Here is a 22,489-nt window from a genome sequence, read left to right as displayed (position 1 = left end):
ATCAAGAAGTGAGATTTTATCCACTGCCTTAAAACAAAAAGCAAAAAGCACACCATTTTGGGTAATTTTATAGATGTTGTCCCTCCTTGAAGAAATGGGTGCCTTTGCTACCTTGAAGCAAGACACATGTGCAACTTTCCAAGTAGCAAACAGTTTAACTTTACAGACTGGAAGCCGCCTACAATCTTAAACTCTGTGCTCAAAAGTTTAAAAAAAAAAAAAAGTTGTTGTTCAGTCTGCCGGTTCAAATTTGTAAATATACAAAGCTGACTGAAATCACTGGCACTGCCCTACACAGGTCATGTGACATTTTCTGGATACTACCATGATCTGAACAAACACCACAGAACAGCTCACCAAACACTAAGTCAAGCAGAAACAGACTAATTTCCCACCAGCCCTGAGACAAACACTCTATTCAAAAGACACCCCAGGTCCAGTCTACCTCACACCTACACCTACACACATGTATTTCTCCCAGGCTGACAGTTGTTTATAGATGGTATTGATAGGTTAAGTCAGATACAAGTTTTACCATCCTGGGACAGATAATATACACTCTTTCTGGGGAAGCCATACAGAAGAGATGGCAGAGGGGAAGTGATCCAATGCTCAGCAAAGGTAGGATGAGGCTTCTAACCTCTGAGCTAACTCTGTGGAACATAAGTCTTTAGGTCTGTGTACACGGCAGCAAACGAGGCGTTAGAGGAGCAGTGTTGTGTAGAACTGGCACACCTGTACTAATGCCTTCAGCCACGGTGCCAGCCAGAGGAATGAAACCTGGCAGCAGAGGCCCAGGAGGTCATAGTGAGATGTCATGCACCCCAGGCAGGACCTGCTTCACTTCCCTGTACTGCTCTGGCTTCCTGCGATGGTCATGGGAAGGGCTGGAGGTCACTGGGAGGTCCTGAATAGAAGGAAGATCTAAAGAGGTCTTTTCTGTTAGCCTTTGTGGTTGTTGTGTGTTTTAAAGTCTGCACTTGATTAACCATTAAGGTTATCGTGACAGAGCAGAGGCCTGCTGTGAGGCAGGCAGGTAAGTCACATCTCAATTCTGCACTGCTTTACATCACCACACCTCAAGCACCAGGCTGCTGCTGCTCTACTTTAACACTGTATTTAGCTGATGATCCTCAATAACACTCTGTCAGCGTTTGTAACCCGGACAAACCACACGCCTTGTCATCTACCAGCTGGGCCTCGGTGATGCCCTTGACTGGAGGCTTAAAAGCTTTGGTCAGGACGTCCCTTTGATGTATTGTCTTTCCATATCAGACTGCAATGATCACCCCCAGATGTGTCATCACATAGAGTGCTACCAAAATTAGATTACGGCCAGCTAGTGAGACTCCCTCTCCCCTTTGGCACCACCATGGAGGCTGCTGCTCTTGCCTTTGTCTGCAGGATCGAGACGACACAGCTCTTAGGTTTACAGGATGCGGGGATAAGAACCATCTGCCTGGTCTGGTATTTCTTTAATTAAAACTTTAATTACAGATATATCTCTGCACAGATACGTGCAGTCTATCAGCTCCTGCTCTTAATTACCTGCACTAATGAGAAATGAAGAGCTAGCATTCGCTGAGTGTCTACTACGTGCAGGAACTTGTTCCAGAGGCCTAAGGGGAACCAGAGCCCAGCAGGGGAGACCCAGAGACAAGACTTGGGCCAAGAATTTCACCTGTTCCTCGACCTGTCCTCTTGGCACCATCTCTACAAAAATGAAGGATTAAGAAACCGAATCTGCACAGGAGAAGGAAAAGGACTGGAAGTAAAGGGTCAGTCATTCCACAGGACTATGGCCACCATCTTCTGGTGGAGTCAGTAACTAGGGATGAGAACTACAAGATGCTGCTGTTTCCATGACATCCCCCTAAGTCTGACGCCATCTTCTCTATCAATGCCCTTCGGCTTAGGCAGACCTTTGTGGGGAATGACACAGAGCACTTCCCACAGCCACAAGGGCAAAGGCCATCAAGAGGGCCTCAAAGGTCACCAGGTGGCACCTAGGCCAAAATACTCAGATCTAGGGACTCACAAAGAGTCACCACACTCCAGACTGAGGCCTCTGCTTCTCTCAGAATCACCCTAACTTTATGTCACTCGCTCCCGTGGAGGGAAAGCAGAAGATTAATTACTCTGACTACCCTACCAACACTGCTGGAGGCAGGCAGTTAATGGCAAGCTTCTGTGCTGCCATGTTTGTTGCTCCACCCTAACAGAACTGGTGTGGCAGCAGAAGAGGCAGTGGGTGTGAAGGAGCAGATTCCTCATCACCAAAACCAAGAGTTTCAACATGGGTGATCATCTCCCTTACAGTTTAAAAGCTTACATAGCAGCTATGTGGAAGCCCAAGGTAAGAAGCCTCCAAGACAACACCAGCTTATCCTAGTGCCTAAGAGGCACTGCCTGGTGACTTAAAGCATGGTGTTTCTCGGCCTACTAAATAAAGCCCATGTGGCAAATTACCAAAGTCTTCAAGATGAACGAAATCAGGATAGATGGCCACAAACACAGCCTAACAATATTCAGGCTAATGAAGGTGGCACCTACTCTTTAAAAAAAAAAAAAAAAAAAAAACCAAAGCATACTTTTAAAAGTCCATTGGAACATCTACTATGTGCTGAGACCCCTGGAGGATTTGTAAATATATTACGTTGTGATGACAGACACACTGGAAACATCAGGGATTTATTGGGGAGGGAGGGTGCAGTGCAGAGCTATGGAGGAAGAAAGGAGAAAGGAAAACTAAATGTACAAGACATGAGAGGGAAAAAAGGTGGCAGAAGGAGAAAACAAGATGGCCCTTGTGGTGCTTAGTTCTAACTGTTTGATACAATGTAGCACTAGGAGGATGGTCTCGATGAAGAACTGTCTAGACTGGGCTGTCTTGAGGATATGTATCAGGGATTGTCTTGATACCTTAATTAATATGAAAAGACCCAGCCTGCAAGCGGGCAGCTCATTCCCTGACTCTAAGTGCAGAGCTCCGGGAGCAGTAGGGTCAGTGTTTGCTGTTCTCAGCCCCAGTGAGGACTGATATGACTAGCTGGCTCAAGCTCCGCTGGGACTTCCCACAGTGTCGGACTGTAGCTGCAAGTTTTGAGCTGAAATAAACCTTTTCTCTCCCTAAGATGCTCTCTGTAAGTTTTCTGGTTTTATATCATAGCAACAGAAATGAAGCCCAAGACCTTTACTTCATGAATCTCGGACTGTAAGCACAAGCCTGGTTTTGTGATGGCTTCTCACTCAGGACTGCTGGGCAGAGCAATGACGACGGGGCTTTAGGCACTGGCTGGTGTTGGCTGAACAACAGTGGATGACAGGGGCTTTCGGCACTGGCTACTGTTGGCTGAATAACGGGGAGACCCATTTTAATTGCAGTACAATCTGCTCTGGAAGGAACAGCATTGGCTCATGCATTCCAGACAGACACAGTTCCGGGTATACAAATCATTTACCTGCCTTTTTCTTTCTTTATAAAATAAAACTTCCAGGATTGCTGGTCATTGGTTCCCAACTAGAAAAAGATCTGAACAAGGGTATCCATTTATCCAGAGACTCTCGATACACAGCCAGAACTAAGAAAGCCACTGCTCCCAGTGAAGCCTTACTAAGCTCGGGGCAGTTCTGCTATTGATGCTTCTGATGACTGAGGGAGAGAGTGAACCCATCTGAGGCCCTACAGCCAAAATGGCAAAACTGTCTTGTGCAAGGTAGCAACAAGTGCTGCTCTCGAGTGACAGCTCTAGAGCTCCAGGGCCATGAGCCTGGCAAGTGTGGAGACCTACCTGAGCGCCAGCACACTCTTGCAGGCCTCCTACCTCCTGGGGAGATCTGATGAGTAAAATGTATACACAGTACTGGGGAAAACACCTGATACATATTCTCACACACGGTGGCAGTGAGGTCATTTCCCTTGACTTAGGAAAAACAGTTGAGAAAAACACTGGGCAGTTCAACACCTTGACTCCCAATATGCTGGCCACAGGGCTTAACAAGGGAGAGTGAAGGGCAAGGTCAGCTAACCAGGCAAACAGGGACTTTACCCCTTTACTCTTCTTTCTTTCATCTCCAAAGTCCAAAACAGGTAAACAAAAGAACCTTAAAAAGACAGTAGTGGCAGTAGATGAGGCGCTCCTGGTAGCTGGGCTCTGAGAGATGAGGAGGTCGTGGAGCTCTGCCCTGAGCTTGCGTCTGTTGCAGATGTCCTTAATCACCATGTCTGTGGTCTTCTGTTAGGACTGAGGGAGGGACTGAGGGAGGGATGGAGGGAGGGAGGGAGGGAGGGAAGGAGGGAGGGAGGGATGGAGGGAGGGAGGGAGGGAAGTACTGAGGGAGGGAAGGAGGAAAGGAGGGAAGGAGGGGAGGAGGGAGGGAGGGATGTAGGGAGGGAGGGAGGGAGGGAGGGAGGGAGGGAGAGAGGGCGGGCAGGCTGGAGCCCACTTTGCACATCTGCCCGCACTGCACTCCGCTGCTCTACAGACCTCACACACACCGACTGCTAGAACTCACCATGATCCTGTGAGTGGGTGCTATCACTGTCACCCCATTAAAGAGGCAGTAAACTCAGGAATAGGGCGGCTACGTAATGTGCTGCAGTCAGAACACTTGCAGGAGGCCAAGGTGGGGATGGAACCTCAGCAGCCTGGCTCCACAGCCACGGTCCTGGCCCTTCACCACGGGGTTCACTACCACTGCCTCTCGGCACAGCCATAGGGTGAGGTTCAGTTTCAAAAGCACCTTTCTTCTGAGTTCTCAGTGTGTTTCATTTATCCTCCCAACAACCCTAAAAAAGCAAGTAGGAGACATACAGTATCTGTATTTCATACACATTACAATGGAAGTAGCAAGAAAACGGCTTACAAACTCCTACCTGGGCAGCCAAGCTCCTAATTTACTGTTTTCAACCCAAACTCATTTCTTCTGGTCTTTGTGATGGAGTTTCTAGCTCTGTGAACTGCCTTAACAGACATGGATGGCATGTCCAGGCCTTCGTAGTGCAGAGCAGACTGTCACTCAGACACCAATCCCCTCAGTGAACCACAATTGCATAAATAATATCCATGGGGCTTACAACCTGGTACAAGTCCTAAGTGCCAACCCAGAACTATTTTGTTCAAACATAAGTTACTAGCTCTATGAGACAAAAATAGGTTATCTTCAAAATGTACTAAGCAGTTAGCTTCAGAGGAAAATCTAATTTATTTAGTCACGGTGACAGGGAAACATTTCACTTCTGCATCTATGAATGTGTCCTCGGCTCCTACTAGATTTATGAATAAAGTATTAGACTAGAGAGCCAACTCTATCAACACGGAGCCTGGGACTCCCTTGGGTATCATCAGGCAGCTGAGAGGAGGTGACAGTGTCACCACCTGCCACTCTAAGCCACCAATTCTTATGTCAGGGTTACTGTTTTGCTGCTAAAGGACACAGCACCCAAAAAACAAAGGACACAGCTAAGAAGGGAGGGGCACTTTGGGGAGAAGGAAAATACTCCTGCACAACTCTGCAGCACATTATGATGAAAATTATTTTAAATCACAAGAGTAGTCAAGGTTCAGTCCCCCAACTCCCAGGACAGGTACAGTCCCAGAGGCTGTGCAATCACAGGAGACTTTATCTATTTCTATTTCTCAACTCTTGTGTTCTGCAATTCTGTGACAAGAAAGCCAGCAGGCCGGAGGCAGTGTTGCAGGATGTAGGTGTAACAGGCAAAAACAAGCTCACAAGAGCCCTGGTCAGCAGGGAGCAGCTTCTTGTCCTCTGTGGCTCTAATAAATGACATAAAAGTTTGAGAATCTCAACAAGCTTGGAAAGAACTGAACTCTATTTCAATGCTGTATGCAACTGCAGTGTTAACCTGTGCTCCCTGGTGTTAACCTGTGCTCCCTGGCTGCGCTAAAAAATTACATTTGGGGAGTGGTATTTTATCAGTTCAAAGAATTAAATATGGTTTTGAAGCTTGTTTTGCTTTGTTTTTAAGATAAATACAAAAAAAAAACCCCAAAAAAACTGTATTAACTTGAAAAATAACTGTAAGGGTAAATGGCATAAATCAACCTGGTATAGGGTTTACCAGAGCTGACCAAATTTCACCAAAAAACAAAAAACATTGTGGATCAGGTAAACCATTGATTTCCCTTATGTTAAAAGAAGTAGATTATTAAAGAATGGAGAAAGGTAAAACCTGGTGAGATAAGTACTCTTCTCGCCTTTTAATGACACATAAGGTTAAACTTTTCCTCTCAGTAAAACTTGAGAACACAAAATATAATTCAAAATATGGCATTGAAGAGAACAACAATAAATTGCTGCTGGGTCTGAGGGGAAGGCAGCAGCCATGTGATTATGTGAGGAAGGGTGTGGGTGTGGGCGAATGTGAGCCTGCGCGTGCATGCGAGGGTGGGATGGGAAGGGAGACTTCAGGCTCCTGAGCATGTATATGTGAGCGACATGTAAACGTCAACTAATTCATAGTTTTCATAAAACATGGACAGAAAAGGAAATACCCTACATGGGGAAATGCACTCATTAAACTTAAATTTTAAAAAGATGAAAACACAGATTACACTTTATTCTTAAAAATCAAAATGAATTTAAATACAGAAAATGAAGACAGCATTTTGCAACTTTATCACTCAAAAGAGACTCTCTACTTGAGGAAATCAGTGTGCTGCAATTGGAGAGATGAAATGTTACAGCTTGTACACCAAAATTAAAAATGAAATTAAATTAAAAAATGAAATGGTTACCAAGGTAATGCAGGTCAGGGGATCAAAGGTGAAGGGTCACACATTATTAAAAAGAAATCCAAAAGGGCGGCTGCATCATGATCTCTGCAAAACAAAGGAGCTCCAGTAAGTACAAGCAGCATCTCCCAGACAACAAGCAAGCTCGCGTGGCTCTCCCTGAAACTCAGCAGTCGTCCCTGATTCCAAGGAGAGCCATTTTTACTCCGGTACAAAACCAAATTTTAATCATCCATTAACAACCAAAAAAGAAAACAAATATCTAACTAGTCATATTAAAACCTCAAATATTTCCAATTGAAAGTGGTCAGGATGTGCTGGCATTTGATTTCAGTTCAATCCACACCCTGTTTTCTGGAAATGACAATGTTCGATAAGTTGCCAACATATCAGGAATCTAATTTGGTCACAGCATGGTGAGTTGATTTTCTTTCTTTCTTTTCTTTTTTTCCTTCTCCTCAAGGAATGAGTTCCAAAATTGAGTTTTTACAAATTTCCTTCATTTGAAGTAACTGCATAAAATTCCCATTATTGAAACATTTAGTATAACAATGTTCTAGAAGACAGCAATAAAGTGATACATGATAAAATAAACTGTATAACGATACCTATTAAGTCTGTTCCCACATTCAACTTTCACTGCACAGGGAAAGCACATTTCAAGCAAAATAACAACTTGCTATGTCTGTTGGAAGCACACAGTTAACAGGAGCCTGACATGAGGAAGAACCAGGGAGTGAGAGAGGAGGGATCTGACAGGCTTCAGTGTTATACTTACTCAACTCCATTAACAAACTGACTCACGTTCCTACAAAGAACAGGAACGCCAAGGCTTTGTCTGAATGTAACTACCACCTAGTTGTGGAACGTAAGTGACAGCCACAACAAGCTAAACAGTAACATGGCAGTAAATGCTCACTCCCCGAACACTGATCAGCACACAAGGACAACTGTCCTCACTGTCTCTACTCTGAAAACCAAGCCTGAGCAGGTTGGGTCCTCGTTCGGGATCCAGGGTCTCATGTTGACCAGACTGTGCCCAGTGGCCTGCAGCCTGAGGCAGGTGAAGAACAGCTGAAGGAAACATCCAACACTTGAGTTGACCCCAATGACCTCACCTCCCCATATCCTTGTATTTTAAACATAGACAACTGTCCAAAAGGATTTGTTAAAAGGAGTAAGATATTCCTTCTAGTGGCTTACGGCAATCAATAAAATAATTCTATGAATATCAGTTTTTGCTTCCTCTGATTAGGTTTTGTTAAAATAACTGTAGATTGCATGCACTGGGTTCCAGTGTGTTAGTGCCTTACGGCCTCATCTCTAACACTACTGCTCTCCCTTAAGCTTCATAGCTATGAAAAGTAAACATTCCGTTTGGAACGCTCCTCTCCCACAGCCTGGCACATACACAGTTGCTGCTGGAAGGCATGCAGGCAACACTCAACACTGCAGAAGGAATCAATACCCCATCACAACAATGCACACGGAGCTTCAGTGGCATCATTAGTGAGACCGTTTCAGCATGTCTGTAACAAAAGGCAAAAGCTAGCAGTGTGGTATTAGCTCAAGCTCTGTTTTCCTAGACTATTTTATACTAGAAAGAAGCAGCAGGCCTGTTCAAGTCAAGTGCTGTATGTAACACATCCACCATTAACATCTATTCGTAAGGTCTTCTTGACAATAAGATGACTTTTAGATGCTGTTTAAAAGTTTTCTAAATCATTCTTAAAATTCCATACCTTACAGAAACAGTTCCCCAAATTTCTGCCTATTACTCATCAGTCCCAGCCAGTGTCAAGCACAGACCACCCAAGGCCAATGTGACTTCCAAGTTGTCAGGTGGTCCCCAGCACATCCACATCCTGACCGTCCATGGGAGTGGACTTGTGCTTCCTACCTAAACACATGGCAGCTCTGACAGCCTTTGAATGCAACTATGCCCTTGGTGACAACAATCCAGCTGGTTTTTAAAATAATAATCAGTTAAAATTTTAACCAGTGTTTTCTGGTTTGGGGAGAAGGTAGGGCCGGAGGGAGTTTATTGTGATTCTAACAAGTACTTAAGACAGTACTCAGAAGGTAAAGGATTCTAACAAGTACTTAAATCAGTACTCAGGAGATAAAGAATTCTAACAAGCACTTAAAACAGTACTCAGGGGATAAAGGATCCATACTACCATGGCCAGCAAAGACTCAGCACGAGGTCCAAGATGTAGAGAGCAGCTCTAAAACCACTGACCTGCTGAGGCCAGCATGGGATACCCTCAAGCAGTGCTCCAGACACCAGGACTGCTGGGCACCTACTTGCCCCAACACTATTATTCTGGAACACAGCTCTAGGAGGCTCAGAGCTGGATAGCTACAATCTTCATCCAAGGAGCTAGCGCTAGTCTACACTGAGTGAATGTGTTTTCCCTTTGGAACGTTCTGCCTTTTAGACCACTCTCAGGTCTCAAGCAGCAGTGGACCTCATGAACCAAAAATACTCATCTTCCTTTTCTTCTCCAGAAGCCTCCCTGCCTTCACTAAAGCCATAGTCAGCTAGTGATGAAGACCTCACTGAAGTAACAGAAAACAGACTTAGGAGTTGCTACAGACCAGAACATACTCCCAGCTAGGGAACCACAGGAAATTCTTCTATCAAGCCAGGACAGAGCTCTAGACCATCTCAGGGAAACTTTACAAAGTTACGGTTTGTCTCTTTCCACAACTAGTAAGAGAATTAAACAATAAATGCTCAGAACCTCTAGCCACCCTCCAAAGCCTTGTGTGTGTCCTTGATCTAAATCTATCCACCTACTGCTAGCAGGATGCCCCAGGGACTCTCAGCCGACTGTCAGGGGCACGCTTACGAACAAATTCAATTCCTTTTCTCTACAGATCCATGAGCAAGAGAACAGCTCACTCTCAGACACAGCAAAGGCCTGCTAGAGGAAAGAGGTGCTGCCATGTTTCCCTTAGACGTTAACTTCTGAAGTAACAAACACAGAAGAACTGGGAAGAAATGTCTAATAACTCAAGAATTCAGAGTGAGGGAGGGTATGAGAGAACTGACGAAGTCCATCAAAATTAAACCCTAGACATTTTTCTTGTTCTTTGCACAGTGACTATTAATACTGTTGTGTAATGCTTCTGCAGCAGACATTACGTTCAACAAGCACATGTGCTGATTAAAGAGACAGTCAGCAAAAAACTGACTAAGGTGATACGACTTTTTTTTAATCTATAAATGTAAATATATAAATCCCCATGCAATTGCATAGCATCAAAGGTATCTGAGCTATATCCAGCTTTTCAGTTACAGCAGAAACTACTAGTTCATATGGTCTATGTTAGTTTGCCCTGCATGACAGAAATGGAACCCACGCTAACACCAGAAAGAGACGTGGGTGGCTTCTGTATCTGCAGTCCCTGTGTTCACAGTCCCTGTGTCTGCAGTGCCCGTGTTCACAAGCCCTGCGTTTAACACAATATATGATATACATAGCTTCCTTTCCTTTGTCAAACACAACTGTGTCTTCTGGTTTTCCAAGTTTTCAAAGTACTCATTTTCTGTTTCATGACTCCAAGATGAACTAAGATATGTGTTTTCTCCAAAACTTTCTATGAATGATGATAGCACACGCTACACCTACAGTCACAGTACTTATGATAGTCATGACAGCACACTCTATACCTACAGTCACAGTACTTATGATAGTCATGACAGCACACGCTACACCTACAGTCACAGTACTTATGACAGTCATGACAGCCAGCACACGCTACACCTACAGTCACAGTACTTACGACAGTCATGACAGCACACGCTACACCTACAGTCACAGTACTTATGACAGTCATGACAGCACACGCTACACCTACAGTCACAGTACTTATGATAGTCATGACAGCCAGCACACGCTACACCTACAGTCACAGTACTTATGATAGTCATGACAGCCAGCACACGCTACACCTACAGTCACAGTACTTATGACAGTCATGACAGCACACGCTACACCTACAGTCACAGTACTTATGATAGTCATGACAGCCAGCACACGCTACACCTACAGTCACAGTACTTATGACAGTCATGACAGCACACGCTACACCTACAGTCACAGTACTTATGACAGTCATGACAGCACACGCTACACCTACAGTCACAGTACTTATGATAGTCATGACAGCACACGCTACACCTACAGTCACAGTACTTATGACAGTCATGACAGCACACGCTACACCTACAGTCACAGTACTTATGATAGTCATGACAGCCAGCACACGCTACACCTACAGTCACAGTACTTATGATTGTCATGACAGCACACGCTACACCTACAGTCACAGTATTCTTACTATAGTCTTTTTCTCACTGTGTAGCTCTGGATAGTCTGGAACTCATATACAGACCAGGCTGGCCATCTATGCCTCCCAAGTCCTGGGATTAAAGATGTCTGCTACTATACTCAGCCCTCACCATATTCCTTTACAAGAGGTACAGTAGCACATACCTGTAACCCAAAATTAAGCAGGTTGTGGCAGGAGAATTTAGAGATCTGGGCCAAGATGGACTATGTAATAAGGTTTAAAAAAAAAAAAAAAAAAAGGCAGTTGAGAGTAAAGGGAGGATTTAGAGGGAGGGAGAAGAAACAACCTAAGACATTTACCTTGCACAATAAATGTAACTGTTCCCTCTGCTGGCTTAGACTAGTTCACAGAGGATAAAGAAAATGGGGGCGGGGGAGGACTTCTGAAGGATGGCAGTGCCTACAGCATTGAGGCTGCTCAACTCTCTCTCTCTCTCTCTCTCTCTCTCTCTCTCTCTCTCACACACACACACACACACACACACACACACACCACTCTGCAAAGTGAAGCACATGGCCTCATGTGCAAGAACTACACAGTCAACCTCAAAAGTTAACACAGCAGAACAGTGGTTAGCAGAACCTGTGATTCTGGCTGGGGGCAAAAATAAAACAAGGGAAAGGGGGACAGTGTGCAGTTGTCACTCTGAGACAGGCTCTTACACTACTTGTAGCTCACACTGGCCCGAGCTAGCCTCAAACTCATGATAATCCTACTACCTCAGCCTCCCCAAATACTGGAATATTACATACATGAGCTTGGCTAGAAGGAGTAACTTCTAATGTTCTGTGACAGAGGAATGAATGGTAGACAATTATATGTTTCAAAATAACTATAAAAGATTCTGAATAGTCTCAACACACACACCCTCAAGTTAACAGATATGCCAATCAGTATTTTTTACTTAGTACACTGAATAAGTGTATTAAAACATTGTAATACATCCCATAAATATGTAATTATTATCCCATAAATATGTATCAATTAAAAACAAAAATAGAAGGGCTGGGGAGATGGCCCATGGATAAAGCAGTTGTCACCTAAGTGTAAGAATTAAATCTGGGAGCCCTGTGTAAGCATACATGTGGTTGCACCTATCTGTAATCCTACAAGATATGGTGCAGAAACAGGAAAATCTCCACAGGCTCACCAGCTAGCCAGCTGTATGAAGCAGTGAGCAAAAAATCTTGGGTCAAATGAAGTGGAAAGTAAAGACTGACACCCAACATTGCCCTCTGATCTACACACATGTGCCTGAACACTGCCCTCCCTGAAAGACACACCAAACACAATAAACAATTTGACCAATCAATACGGCTGCAGCTTAGTTGTTTTTATGCTTGTCTAACATGTACCTAGCCAAACCTTAGGTTTGATCCCCAGAAGCACATATACAGGGTGCAGTAGTGTATGTCAGTAATCCCTGCAAGATCATAGCAAATCCAGGTTAGACAGGGCTACAGGAGACTGTCTAAATAAACAGCTACTTTTAAAGAGTGTATTATTTCCCATACGCCACTTCTTCAATAAAGAAAGTGTGTGGAGGAGAGTGCTGAGTGGGAGCTCAGGCACGGATGTAGCCTCACACTGCACTCTAGGAACCAGGCCATGCTAGGACTGCCCATGCAGAGAAGGCTACTGCGCCTTAGCTCTTTGCTGTCTGTCTAGTACCACAGATGGGGAAAGAATCCTCCCTGTTCATGCATAAGAACACACACAGACGCTGTGTATTTAAATTTTCTCTTGGCTACTCATACTGGTTGCATACCTGTGATTATCCCAGACTGGCCTACCAACTTTATAAAATTGAGTAACCCTTGGTATAGTCAAGACCCACTCCTTCCTAGAGTTATCCACCATGGTAAGGGTTGCCAAAATGCACAGGTTCCCCCAAATACAAATTTAGAAGAAGTAAATAAAAAACACAAATTCACCACACTGGCTTCATCAAATTGTCTTCAGTTTTCTTAGCAGCACACACCAGTGCTCACCTGTGTCTTCATCCATCACCCGTATCAGTGTCTCAAGCTCCGACAGCAGGAGAGTGCAGTTCTAGACACCACACAAGTGACTACGGTGCCTGCCTTCCTGGCAAGGCTCAGGTAAGTCTGGGCAGTCCACAGCCCTCCCTCTGGAATGGGACCCAGGGAGGCTGAGCCCACGGCCTCATGAGGTAACAAGCCACTAAGTGGCAAAGCTGCTAACATGTAAAGTTTAAAAGAAAATTCAAGGCTGGAGAGGGAGCTCCTAAAGTGAAATGCTTGTCATTCAAGCATGAAGACCTGCATTCAGATGGCAAGAAACCATGTAAAGCAGGTGTGGAAGCATGTATCTGTAATCCCAGGTGTGAGAGCACATGTCTATAATCCCAGTGCTCCAAAAGCAAGAGGAAGAAGAGACAGGACACTCTGAAGGAGCTTAGCCACACAGAGACAGAGCAAGCGTCATCCACATGGTCCAAACACTTGCTGGTGCCACGAGCCTTTTTTTTGTTTGTTTGTTTTTAAAGGAAGAAAAGGCAAACACAGCGTATTAATGGTTTCTCTCTACCAAGACTTAAAGCTCTTAGGTGTCTAAAAATGCCTTAAGTTTTTAAAAACCCAAGAGGATGATGTATGAAGTGGAGTGGAGGAGAAGGGCAGGGTAGAATACAGACACTGAAAGGAAACGGAACAAAAGTTACTTCCTGACAATGTCATATGGAAACTTACGACTGTAGGAGATATATCTATATGCATACATACAAAGAGTTAAAATGGACTTGTCATACAATGAGCCAACAATGCCCCTACTAGATACTAGAGGCTAATTAAAAACAAAAAAACAAACAACAACAAAAAAACAAAAACACAGCTCCAGGTAGAGGTTACTTTTGGGGGAGCTGGAAGTCAGTCAGATCCCCAAAGACCCCCAAATATGACAGGTTATTGCCAATGCTGTTGGGTTACCTTCCAGAGCTTGCTAATAACTTCCAGACTGTATAAATGAAGACAGCACATACTTGATCATATAAAAAGAGGTAGCAATCCAGTACTAACATGGAAGCATCATCTCTATTGGCTAACTTCCATTATGCTGGAAAGTGCTATGCATGCTACCAGAGGAGTAAAGTAATCCATATTACTCAACTGTGAATCCTGCAAGCTACAATAAAGACAAGCCTGGTACAGCGTGGGCTCTGGTGCAGCAGTGCCCTTATCTGGCACTATTATGAGGACTAAGAACCTTGGGCTACACAGATTACAGATCCCAGGAGGGAACCCACTGTTACTAAATAACCAACTCCTAGTGAGTTAACATTATACCCACAAACTTAAGTCATTCTCAATCCTCAAGAGAGGTACTTCTACATATGTAAATGATGACCAGCAGAGATCCACAAGCGGCCATGGTGCAGAAACTCAGAGACTGGAGCATAGTCAGCCCTAAATGGACACCCATATGCACTCCCTCCTCCAAAGGCCTAGAATCACTGAGGAGGAGGGGCAGGAGGAGTGAGAGGCAGAGGCAGGGATGGCTCCAGGGGAAACAGCAGGGCACTTGCTGCTCCGAACTCACAGCAGCAGTCACAGCATGAAGACCTAAACAAGTCGTAGTCCCAGTGTGGAGAGAAGAGTAGACATCAAGTTTCGTCCTTTGCTGGGAAGCTATTGGTAACAGTTAGTTATTGGGAGAGGAAGGGTCTGTCTGTCTTCTCTATAATCAAAGGCCCTGATAAGGGGACAATGGAGAATTTTGGGGCCATACAACAAACTGGAAGGGGCGGCAGGTGACAAAGATACCCAATTCCTCCTGAATCATTTTCTTAAATATTGTTGATTTAGAAAGCAAGGGCAGATATGGGAAGAACTGAGGGAAGGAAGGTGACTGATCAAAACACATATGAAATTCTCAAAGAATATTTTTTTAAGTCTTTAAAACACAAAGAACAGTACTGTAAAGGTAAGGTGACCAGCTATAGGACTTAAGGATTCTTTTCAATGTGTAGGTGAACCTGCGTTAAAGCAGAAAAGTCTGCCATTTCTTCCTTCTGTGACCTTACGGTATTTCTTCCCTTTCAAGTATGCCTTTTATCATTCATTTATAATATGAAAATAGTATCCCCGCATGCATCACACAGTTGCTGTGAGAAGTTAGCTCGAGTGATGAAACACTATCAGCAGCCAAGCAGAGGACATGACACAGCTGCCCTGGGATGCCCTCTTGTCTGACTCCCCAGCTTACAAGGGACACCCTCATGGGGGGTGGAGGGTACAGATTCAAGATGGTAAATCTTAAAGTTGGAATTCAAGGTACACAGCTCAAACTCTAAAGGGCTGGTCTATGGGGGTCTCCTCCATGCCCAACTGGTTCCCACACACTCCAGAGCCCACACTCTGCACAGGGCACTGCAGTGCAAAGGCTCCCAATTCCATACTCAGGAAGGAGAGGAGAGGCACATCAAGAGGCTGAGTGTATGCTCTTCAGCCCCGTCCTCTCACTGCTCCTTACAGACACAGGACAGGGTGCAGACTTCTTCCTACCTACGGAATTAAAAAATATATATCCAAGAACTTGTTTATTAGCTAAAAGTAGTTTATTAAAGTTTATTAAAGCTAAAAGTTTGTTTTCTGACAAAAATTAACCCAGTGGGCAAACATTTATCAAGTATGCCTACCTTGGGGCAGACCTCAGGAGCAGGTAACAAGGATAGACATACAGAAATGAACAGAGTCAAAATCCTAGCTTGATCTACCATAGTGATCCAGGAACAGCTCAAACCCAGATCAAGAAATTTCAGACAGCATGGGTATACTGAAAAAATGTGGGTTACTATAAAAACTCCCAGCAAGGGGATCTCACTGACCCTGCAGGGGAACTAGAGATTTAAGGGAAACAAAGTGGAGAGAGTGACCACCAATGCAAGCAAGAGAAAACTGTAGAAGAGCTAGGAATGCAGAGGTTCCAGCAGCCAGGCTTCAGTCCTGTGGAGGATGCTGACAAAGCCCTGCAGAAAATCGTTCCTAGACCACTCTGGATGGAGACCAAACTAAAGGCTAGGCTACAGTAGACGCAGGGTCTAAAGAACCCCAAGACAGTCAAGGGCCCAAGGGCCTTTTCAGTCCAGAGGGAGTGGTGGGCATAAAGACTAGAAAGAGCCAGGAAAAACTGGGCAATGTGCAATACAAAACAAAAGAACAGGATAGTGTCCAATGACCCTCAATGGAAACAAAACAGTGGCCTTACAGTGGATCCAGAATTCATAAGAATTAATAAGATCTGGCTCTAATACCACCAACAGTTAACAGCTCATGCTGAGAACAGGTATCTTTGACCTAATTTAATAAGAATGGTTCTTTCCCTTTTAACCATCCACAACCCCCATCTAGTCATGAGAAAAGACAACAAACAAACCCAAACCTGACAGCATCAGACAAAATATTTCTCCTGTCAAGGTCAACACCACCGAGACAAAAAAGGTGACAGTTGGATGAAGTCTAAGAAAAGACAACAACTAGATAGTGTGGCATACCAGGCTGGGTTCTGGAACAGCAAAGAGGAAGTATGCAGCACAGGTTTTGATGGCAGCAGTTCACTGGGGACCTCAGAGCCATCGCATCTTAACCAGAGCCAGAAGCAAGGCAGAGCTCAGGAACATTCTACAACTCTCCTAACGTAGAAGGTTTGTCTTAAATCTGACCCTCAGATTTGACTAGAGCTGGAGGCTGAGATTCTCTTTTCTGAACAGGGCTCAGGAGGAACCTGCCAGCTCTATTTCAACAACTAAGCAGGACTCTCCACCAGAACTCCAAAGGAGACCTCAGGGAGGTAGTAGCTCTGCTGTAGATCTCAGTAGAGTCCTTGGCAAACTGGGATTATGCAAGTCAATAAGAAGGAATGTCAGAAAAAGAAGGATCTCCCAGTAAGCCATCACCAGCACAGCACTGTAGAGGGGGAGGGTGGAAGAGGAAGGAGGAAGGAAGGAAGACCCAAACTCAGAAAGCTGACAGGAGAACAACTGCTGTCAGAGCTGCCCGGGGTGAGTTCCTGCTGCTACCAGTTAACAATACTACATTGCTTATTTTGAATTTGCTAAAAGTCACCTCCCCAAAGAACACAGAAGGTGTGTCCAGTGCATGCTGCCTGTGCTCATCATTACACACTATACACACACTGAGCCATCACACCTCAGCCTTCCATGCATACAATATTTATCAATTATACATCATAGTGTCCCACAATCAGTGTCATTCATACAATCTATTTTCTTGTCTCTTTATGATCCCCTTTTTATCAATGGCATCTTATTTACATAAAAGATGAAACTAGCCTACTTGATAAAATCTCCTTGGCTCTCTTTTTGGGGGTTGGGGTGGAGGGAGGCAGCAAGTAACGTCCACGTTTAATAGTACCAGACAAAAGGCATAAAGCCAAGACCTGAGAAAAGTCTGTCTTTAAATTCAGGAAGACGAGAGTCAGAGGAGCAGACAGCAAAGAACAGAAGAAGGGCCAAAGCATCCAGGAACTGGGAGGTCTGGCATGAGCTACGTGGTAGGAACATTGTTGATCTGTGGTGCTGTTACTGTTACAGTTGTTGAGACCCAAGTTTGCTACATAGCCCAGGTTGGCCTAGAACTCACAGCCATCCTCCTACCTCTACCTCCTCAGTGACTGCGATCACAGGTGTAAATCACATGCCTGGTTTGTTAGAACTCCGGATCACTAATGATCCAAGAAAGCAGGCACTACAGAATTAATGGAAGCTAGGTTCAAACAGAAACACTTGAATTACAAATGGAAAATGAGAAGTCAGGGGAGCAAGAAGTTTGGATCTCAAATTTGCAAACCCATGTTCTTAGCAGCATTATAAGAACCATACAGAGGCAGCATGTGTTATCTACATAATGGAATGTCATTCAGTTTTAAGAAAGGAAGGAGGCTGGAAAGATGCCTCAGAAGTTAAGAGGACAAACTGCTCTCGTAGAAGAAGTTCAGGTCCCAAACAGCTCACAACCACCTCTAAGTCCAGCTGGTTGGAGGAGGGGGGGGGGGCACGGGGGGGGGCGGGGGGGGGGGAGAAGGCCTCATGCTCTCTTTTGGCCTCTGCAGGCATCTGCACCCCTGTGCACAAACCCACAGTCACATAGTTCAAAATAAAAATACATAGTTAAAAATAAAAGTACATCTTTAAAGCCAGAAGGGAAAGGGATGCTAACATATGCTACAAAGTGGAGAAAACTTGAGAGCATTATACCACTCACACACAAAAAGATAACACTGCCTGACTCCCTTTACAAGGTCACTAGAACAGCAAATGCACAGATGACAGAATGGAAGGTGTCAGGGACAGGCCACGATGTAGGAGGAGGACAGTTTCAGTTTCTGCAGCTGGATGATGATGGTGGTTGCACAATAAAAATGAACTTTAAACTACTGTACGGTACATAAAAACAGGTAAGACACTGGATTTCCTGTTGTGTAAATGTAAAGATGCCTGTCTGTCTGAGCACCAGAACAGCTCTCAGGCCATCATGATCATCACTGTACAACAGAACTTGGAGCAGGAGTCCATGGAAGAGTGTGGTTAAAGCAGAGAGACTGTGGGCGCTGGTCCCTCCCTCACACCTTTCAAGAGAAACCAGGCAGCTGAACTAGACCAAGAGCACTCATTCCTTCAGGCCTCACAACAAGACCTAACAATATTTGTGATGTCCAAGACATGAGAAAGGCAAAGAAGTGACGGCTACAGAAACAAAGATAGAAACAATCTAGTCAGTGGCAAGACCTGCTTTTAATTCCAACTTCCTCAACAATACAGTTTCTAAGACTACCTGAGCTCACTTACTTACCATAAAGCTACGCTCTGGTTTGACAGATAGCTAAGCAGAGGCAGCCAGCCAGCAGTTTTCTTTCTATGTTAGAATGAAGGGGAAGGTCACTATGTAAGGAAAGGAAACCGTCAGAGCAACATGAAGCCCAGAGTGAACAGATCACAGACGACAGTCCACACAGAGCCCAGGACCTCACAGCAGCACAGGTAACTGCGGCATTGCAAGTCAAATGGGAAAATCAACAACTCAGCACAAGGAGCAGTCTGGGAAGAAAATGAAATTATAACTCTGCTCACTCTGCTCGTGTGGCTTCTCAAGAGTTTAGGTACATTAAACACCTAAGGAGAAAACAAAAAGAATGAATCTAGAGAGATGACCCAATTACAATTATAAGGAAGTCCTTTCTGTTAGCTTCCAAAGCCAGAAAAAAATAAAAGCTAGTGTGCATTGTTCACAGGGCTGGCACCCAGCATGGTCAGAAAGCTAACAACAACTACAGGTGTTTTGTGCAAGGAAAAAAAAAAAAAAAGCAAGGACAGTGGAAAGATGAAGAACCAACTTCAGAAAAAAAAATAACATCAAGTTACACAAGCAGTCCCAAAATGCTAAGTCACAAGAACATACAAACAAATGAAATTTAAAGGACACAAAGAGCCACCAGGCATGGTGGCACATACCTAAAATTCCAGCTCTTAGGAAGCTGAGGCAGGAGCTTCAGAGGGACCCTATCTCCTGGTAACAAAGGAAGTAGGAGTTTCTCACCAACAGACTGCCAGACTCCTGAGGGAGAGCACCAACAGTGCTTGAGGACACATCAACAGTGTCCTCTCATATCTGACCCCTGAGAGTTCAATTGTTACATGGCAAATGTTTATCTTTTGACAAACACATCTGTCCTGAGAACATAACTACAGAAGTATGCAAAAATATGTAAACCAGAATGTTAAGTGTGCTATTTTAAAAGGCTCAGCTATATTAAACATCTAAGGCTAAAAATCCAAACCAAAGTGATGTAAAAATAAAATAGGTATTGCTAAGTTTTTGTGGACACCCTTGTTCTGTAATTATGCATATTCATAACCACACATATGTAGCAACATGGAAAATGGCCATAATATTCTGTGTTATAAAAGGAAAACAGTCAAGAAAGGTGTGTGTGTGTGTGTGTGTGTGTGTGTGTGTGTGTGTGTGTGTACAAGCACCGCAGGAGCACATGGGATTTGCTCAAGTATCACTTAAACCCCCAAAAGGGCATTACTATGGTTTGGACATGTTTCAAAGTAGCTCTCAAAAAGCTCTGTATTACAAGTTTGGCCCTCAGAGGTAAAGGTGTGTAACCTCTGAGGTAGAGCCTAGAAACAAGTCCTTAGATTAGAGACAGAGAGGTCCTTGGAGCAACAGTCTGCATGCCTATGAAGAGACCCTGGTGGGTTCTTAGACTAGCCTGGACTCTCAGGCTTCTTATTTGGAGACATAATTTCTCCCTCTACATGTACTCCTGAAATCAATCATCAGACTCTTATGAGAGGTTAAGCCAGTAAGCCACCTGATCTTAAACTATCAGGGTCCAAAACTGTAAGTTAAAGAAGTCTTACTATAAAGTTCCTACCCTTAGGCATTTTACTATAGTAACAAAAAATTAGAATAACACATTCCCAAAGTCAAATTTCACACAATGGCTATCTTCTAGGAAGTACAATCATAGGAGAACTGTCAGTTTGTAAGTCTCCACATCTCTATGTGCTAGGATTTTTTTTAATGACAATTTATTACCACCTCCAATTAATCACATATATAAGTGGTCTTACATAATGAAATGTAAGAACAGACTGATCCATGTGTTCCCTTCTGCACAGCAGGAGTCTTTCAAATATCAGGTCTTCTTAGCTATGGCTTACTAGTCCTTACGTGAACACCAAGATAGAGAGAGTATCCTGCATGAGTAGTCAGAAGCAGACTGTCTCGAGTTGTAGTCAAGTCTTGTGGGGCATCATGCGATCTCCACATGAAAAGCATCAGCAAATAAAAGACAATCCTCCTCAAGCTTGCCTAAATTCGAAAGAATTATGTCCTTCCAATAAGATTCAAGCAAAGAACACCCATGAGGCTGAACTCAGCAAAGGCCTGTGAAGATATGCACTACAGAAAAAAGACTATTAACTGATCCAAAGAGTGACTTCAATATATAGTCACCACAATTTGAATGCAGGAAACCAGTTTTAATTGCCACAAAATAGCACAACATGTATGTGAGCACACATAAACACACACACACACACAAACACACAGCAGAATAATGCTATAGGCAACACAGGTTATAAAACCTCAATACATAAAAGCAGTTTCATTTTTAGATTACTGAAGTCACCTCTCTGTTGGGCACGGCCCTCGAGGAGCATTAGACTGTAAGATCTGGACATTGAACTAGAGTGCCTGGCAGAGAAGATAAAGCCAGGGCCATGAAATAAGAATGACTGAAGCACCCAAAGCACAAACGGACACTTAGATCCATTCAGAGCAAACAGAGTTCCACTTCTAAGTTTATTTACATTGCTGTGTGTATGACATGGTGGGGCACAACGATGTGGGGTCAGTTCTCATCTTCCTCCTTTATGGGGGTTCTGGGATTAAACTCTGTCATGAGGTTCACAAGCAAGTGTTTTGCCTGCTGACACATCTTGCTGGCTCCTGACCATGGTTTGCATTATAGTCATCAGTACTACTATCCCTACATCAGCATGTTCACTCACAACTGTCCCTTCTTTCCTCTGCATCTCCATCCTTTTTATTTCCTGGGACCAAGTATCATTACCTGCTCCCACAATTGCCTACAGAGCACTAAAACACAGCCCTGGAGACAGTGAGCATGACCCCTGCCTGATATGTCTCCCCTGCTACACAGGCTGCTGAGTTCACCTCACTGCCCACCTCCTCGCACTTCTGGGGTTCTCACTAATAGGCTCTTAGTTTGTACTCACATCGTACTGAACAGGTTACCCATTGTCTGTTTCCCCCTTCAGAAGTGAGTTTGTGGTTTATATCACAAAGGCTCAGAGTAATATCTAGCCTACAGAGGTTCAAATATTTGCTTAGCCAATGAATGTCCTCTTTTCTAATTAGTTACATCTCTTATTTGTGCAAGAAAACCCAGGCTTTGTCCCATAGACCCCGTGCCTTGGTCTGCACTCTTGTCATTTCCTGGCCTCCAGCTCCCTTTATAAGTATTTCAGTTTTATTTGTTCTTCATCTCCCAATCCAAATTCCTCCTCCTCTTCTTTTTTTGTTCTTTCTCATTATTTGTTTATTTACTTACTTACTTACTTACTTACTTACTTATTTTTGGCTTGAGGAAGTAGCTTACAGTCACTACAGAAGGTCACTGAAAACCCAGCATCGCACTCTGAAACGAGTAGAGTCCAAACATCAACAGCTCCCTCCGTTCCTAGGCCACACTCATCCTACTCCAGGGCTGGAGGAGTCTACCCCTATCCCTAGCTGTGTCCAGGCATGTCTAGCTTCAATGCTGCCACAGCAGCATGCCAGTGTCCCCTGGATCCCTGC

General features: G+C 44.1%; 1 protein-coding gene across 18 annotated transcripts in view; it reads right to left on the bottom strand.

The window, feature by feature from the left end:
* Camta1 (calmodulin binding transcription activator 1) overlaps positions 1-22,489 on the bottom strand; it is an 837,099-nt gene that overhangs the window by 758,782 nt on the left and 55,828 nt on the right. For 2 of the 18 annotated variants that reach the window (XR_004606872.2, XM_076933682.1), the window contains 2 exons: positions 6,759-6,842; positions 4,516-4,789 (listed from right to left, as the gene is read on the bottom strand). The exons of 12 other annotated variants lie outside the window; for them this stretch is intronic. Coding sequence is in view for 2 of the 6 variants with exons in the window: in XM_076933682.1 (XP_076789797.1) it covers positions 4,516-4,518 (3 nt within the window). In the remaining 4 variants the exon portion in view is untranslated. Of the gene's footprint in view, positions 1-4,049; positions 4,257-4,515; positions 4,790-6,543; positions 6,843-22,489 lie in introns of those variants that run through there. 4 more of the 18 variants (XR_013110298.1, XR_013110299.1, XR_013110300.1 and 1 more) reach the window with 4 other exon arrangements.

Source organism: Arvicanthis niloticus, chromosome 5 (assembly GCF_011762505.2).
Source record: "Arvicanthis niloticus isolate mArvNil1 chromosome 5, mArvNil1.pat.X, whole genome shotgun sequence".
In the NCBI taxonomy this organism is placed as follows: Eukaryota; Metazoa; Chordata; class Mammalia; order Rodentia; family Muridae; genus Arvicanthis; species Arvicanthis niloticus.
The sequence above is the reverse complement of the archived record's forward strand: the minus strand, read 5'-3'. Positions and strand labels throughout refer to the sequence as shown.